This window comes from Habropoda laboriosa, unplaced genomic scaffold (assembly GCF_001263275.1).
Source record: "Habropoda laboriosa isolate 0110345459 unplaced genomic scaffold, ASM126327v1 scaffold67, whole genome shotgun sequence".
NCBI classification, from domain to species: Eukaryota; Metazoa; Arthropoda; class Insecta; order Hymenoptera; family Apidae; genus Habropoda; species Habropoda laboriosa.
Genome location: NW_017100242.1, coordinates 5342466 through 5347403, shown reverse-complemented (window position 1 = coordinate 5347403; position 4938 = coordinate 5342466). Strand labels below are relative to the sequence as shown.

General features: G+C 50.1%; 1 protein-coding gene across 1 annotated transcript in view; it reads left to right on the top strand.

Moving 5' to 3' along the window:
• Positions 1-4938, top strand: part of LOC108572086 (zinc finger homeobox protein 3-like) — a 13713-nt gene that overhangs the window by 8504 nt on the left and 271 nt on the right. The window contains 4 exon segments of the mRNA XM_017934277.1: positions 1-650; positions 1322-4081; positions 4689-4936; position 4938. The exon segment at positions 1-650 is cut by the window's left edge and continues 13 nt beyond it; the exon segment at position 4938 is cut by the window's right edge and continues 271 nt beyond it. Coding sequence (XP_017789766.1) covers positions 1-650; positions 1322-4081; positions 4689-4936; position 4938 — 3659 coding nt within the window.

Sequence of the window (4938 nt, the reverse complement as noted above, 5' to 3'; positions counted from 1 at the left end):
TGACAGTTGCAACATCCTCTTCGACATCTTCCGGGCCTAGAAGTTCGACACCTGCTCCTGGCCAACCGCAAGATCTCACCTCGGACAAGGAGCAACGTGAAAAAGAGAAGGAGGAGTCGTCTGAAATTAAAGATCGTATTAGCAAGACTCCGGAAGCAACGTCTACCACTCCAGCAACGACTCCAGCGTTGAGCAACACACCGGTGTCCAGCACTGATTCGACTACTCCTACCGTGCTGCCGACAAATCCATCGCATCACATTCAACAACAACAGCAGCAGCAGCAACAGCAGCAGCAGCAGCAACAACACCAGCAACAGCAGCAACAACAGCACCAGCAGCAGCAACATGCTCAGCTGGCCTTGGCTCAACAAGTGACCGAGATGCAAGCTGCTCTAAACGCAATGGCTGCGTCCCAGCTGCAGCAACAACTTCAGCAATATCCTGGATTGATGATGGGTATGATGGGTCTACCGCTTGGATTGAACGTTCCTGCCTTGGCTGCCATGAATTTACAACCACCATTGGTGCCGATGATGCTACCACCTCCTCCTTACGACGGGACAGCAACAGGATATCCGCCTATAAACGCGCAAGCTGATCTTCTGGCTAAGCAACATCTCGCCCTGCAGCAACAACAAGCAGCAGCTGTGAGTATTCTTTCGATTCGTTGTTACAGATTTTATTTTGTTAATTCTTGTAGCGTTCGTACAATTCCACGTTATTAGTTTTTTTTTTGTTCGTTGCATTATTTTACGTTCGTTTGACACGTCCCGAAGGAAAAGTAAATGATTCGACTTGAAATAGTAACGAAGAAAAATGTTGTTTGTACGTGTAACTAGAGAAACGCGCAGTAGCGTTGAATTTCTGAGATTCTGACATTTTTCTGTATATTTGCATCGTTCAAAGAAACTTGATTTCTGTTGACCGCGAGCTACCGATTATGTATTTTATTGCATTATTGTTTTCAATAATGTCGCACAGTTTGCTTTCTATTATTGAAAGTAAGAATGTACGTACGGAGTTAAATGTTAGTATTGTTGTCGATGACGTATAATTATATTAATCGAATTACCCCAACTCGACCAATCTTCTATAAATTGATACCATTTGTATTGATACATTTGCCGTGGTTCTGAATTTCTAATATAATTGTACATCATTCAGATCATCATACTAGATGATAGAGAAAAAGAAAGAAAAAAAAAAAATTAGAAATACAGACTTTTCGATAAAATTTATCCAAAGTGAATGTCGACGTGGTAAATTCTATACCAATTTGCGAACAAGAAAAAAAGCATAGGCGGATCTTTTCTTACAGGCTAACGCGGCTGCCTCGCAAAAACGTGCACGCACTCGCATAACCGATGAACAGCTTAAAATATTACGAGCGCATTTCGACATCAACAATTCTCCCGGCGAGGAGCAGATTTTAGATATGGCGGCACAAAGCGGATTACCGCCTAAAGTGATCAAGCACTGGTTCAGGAATACGTTGTTTAAAGAGCGACAGCGCAACAAGGACAGTCCCTACAACTTCAACAATCCTCCCAGCACCACTCTGAACCTCGAGGAATACGAAAAGACCGGGGAGGCTAAAGTAACCCCGTTGAATTCTAGCGTGTCTGGAAGCAGTTCTTCAGACGACAAGAGCCCGAATAAACAGGCAACTCCGCCGCCGTCGACCACTGTCAACGTGTCGCAGGCTAGCGAGATAAAGCAGGAGATCCAGGAACAACCGCAATGCCATATCCAGCACCAGTCGCAACATCAGGAGGAGCAGCAACACCATTCTCCGGGAAGCTCAGGTGGACAACAGTCGAGGCCTCACTCTCCAGCTCTCAGCATGAGCTCCGTTTTCTCTGGTATTCATCACGACATCTCGTCACATCCTCCGTCGACGACCAATGCGCCGAGCACACCTATGCTACCACCGAAACTAGCACCGCAGAATTTTGCTAGCCCTAATTCTGGACCGGGTGGCGTCGTACCAGGTGCGATCGCAGCGATGGCTCTGACACCACAGAGATCATTAAGCCCTGGCCGCGGACCGACCGATTACTCTTTCGGTGGAAACACGAACGGCAGCAATTCATCGGGAGGTAGCTCTGGGAAACGGGCTAATCGAACAAGATTCACAGACTATCAGATCAAAGTGCTACAGGAATTCTTCGAGAACAACGCGTACCCGAAGGATGACGATCTGGAGTATCTGAGCAAGCTGCTCGGGCTGAGCCCGCGCGTGATCGTGGTATGGTTCCAGAACGCTAGACAGAAAGCGCGGAAAGTGTACGAGAATCAGCCTGCCGCTGAGCCAGTGACAACAGGCAGCCGCGAGGGCGACGATGGTTCTGGCCGTTTCCAGCGCACCCCAGGCTTGAATTACCAATGCAAGAAGTGTTTGCTGGTGTTTCAGAGATACTACGAGCTCATACGTCATCAGAAGACGCACTGCTTCAAGGAGGAGGATGCGAAGAGAAGCGCCCAAGCGCAGGCTGCCGCGGCTCAAGTTGCCGCGGTTCTCAGTTCCGAAGACAGCAACAGCAGCTCGACTACAACCACCGCTAACGCCGTCTCCACCAACCCCACGAACGCTCCTGCACTCGCGGAACAACTTCAACAACCACTGAACACCACCACATCTCCTCATCATCAGCAGCAGCAGCAGACAATGGGACAGTCGCATCAACAGCCTCCGCAGCAATCGCAGCAGCAACAGCAACAGCAGCAGCAGCAGCAACAGCAGCAGCAGCAGCAGCAGCAGTCACAGTCGCAGACCGAATCGAAGGAGGGTAGCTTTCAGTGCGACAAATGCAATCTGATGTTCGGCCGATTCGAACTATGGCGCGAACATCAGCTGGTACATATCATGAACCCGTCCTTGTTCCCACCTGCCTATCCACCAGACTCACCTTTCGGGATCCTACAACAGCAGGCACTGAACGCTACCTCCGGTGTGGCAACGGACACTCCTCATCCGTTGATCGCGATGATGCAAGACAGAAAGAGAAAATACGAGGATTTCGAGGAGGGGACAGGCGGTGAAACACGTTCGAATTCCGAACACAACGAGCAGCCCAAAGATAAGCGTCTGAGAACGACGATACTGCCGGAACAGCTGGATTACTTGTATCAGAAGTATCAGGTCGAGTCGAATCCATCGAGGAAAATGTTGGAGACGATTGCTCGCGAGGTCGGTTTGAAGAAACGCGTGGTTCAAGTGTGGTTCCAGAATACTCGTGCTCGCGAGCGTAAGGGCCAATTCCGCGCGCATAGTCAGGTGATCAACAAACGTTGCCCGTTCTGTCCAGCATTGTTCAAAGTGAAATCCGCTCTGGAGTCGCATCTCAGTAGCAAACACGCCGATCAGGTGGCACGCGGCGAAGTGAACATCGACAATATCCCCGACGAGGAGCTCTCGATGGAGTCCGCTCCCTCGAATCCGAGCACGCCGAACATGATGCCGCCGTTGTTCCCACCTTTCAACACCGACATGGAGGCCTCCTTGAAAAAGTATTACGAGGAGTCGATGAAACGATACATCAGCGAGTTGCAAGCTCACGCCAGCAACGGCAAGCAGGAAGCGACGAATCATCAGACAAGCAGCAACAGCGGTGAATCTCCATTGGATCTGAGCAAACCAGTCGATCTTAGCCGCCCGATGAAGCTGAGCCTCGGTGGACTGGGCAATCTTCTCGAAGAGCAACACAGTGCACACTTTCGCGGCGGTAGCGACTGCGGTCCACTTACCGATCTCTCGGAACGAAGCATCTGCGACGATGACAGTATGAGCGAAACCACGGAATTCCTAGACGACGAGAGCGGACCGGCGAGCCCAGCTTCGAGCACACAGAGCTCCAGACAGGGGCCCGCGTCTGTGGGGACCGGAAGCTCCGCGGGACCGCCGGTGACCGGTACAAGTAGCGGAACCGGCCAATCCAGCGGCAAGAGATATCGCACTCAGATGTCAGCTACCCAAGTGAAGGTGATGAAGTCGTTGTTCTCGGACTACAAGACACCGACGATGGCCGAGTGCGAGATGCTCGGCCGCGAAATCGGCCTGCCGAAACGCGTGGTTCAGGTGAGCATCGTTAAACCCAACGTTGAATTATAATCGAATTGTAGTAGTGTTGATGTGTTGGTTACGGAAATTTGCATACTCGACTAAAAGTAATTGTTATAACAACTTAATTACTTCCCGTAAATTACACCACTAACTGATATCGGTACTATACGTTTAACAGTGTTACTTGCTCGTTTGCTTAAACGCTAGACGCGTATTAAACTGTACAGAGAACGTAGCGACAGACGATACAACTCACTGAATCAGTCACCGACAACAACAGAATCCATTATAACAGTGCGTGTATCGTCTGAAATTTTGCGATCGCCAATTTTGTCTGGTTACGTCTTGAGATTGTTCGCAAATTGCCGGCGCTGCTACAGTAGAATTGACGAGTTTTGGGAATATCTGTCATAATGTTTAACCATTCCAGCGATCTCTTTAACCGTTCTCAAAAGTGATACTGTTCTTCCCAGAAAAGGCTGAAGTACAATGAGAGCCCGTAAGTGGAGAAAAATTAGCCAAAACTCATGAACTCTACAGTAGTGGGGTTTATATCGTATTGTTCCATTCACGATCCATCCGGTCGTCGAGGAGCTTGCGGTCTAATCGGAACGAGTTGTAGGTCTGGTTCCAGAACGCTCGTGCTAAGGAGAAGAAAGCCAGGCTGGCGGCAGGCTTGCCAGCCGAGGGCTCGGCCGTCCAACCGCACCGTGGACCGACCGGGCCCGACGAGTGTAGACTATGCTCTGTCCGATACTCGGCCAAGTCGCCGCTTCAGGAACACGTTTTCTCACGACGACACATCGAGTCGGTGCGTGTCGCCGTTGAGGAAGGTAGCCTCGTGCCGCCAACACCCGGTGCACCGATCGTTC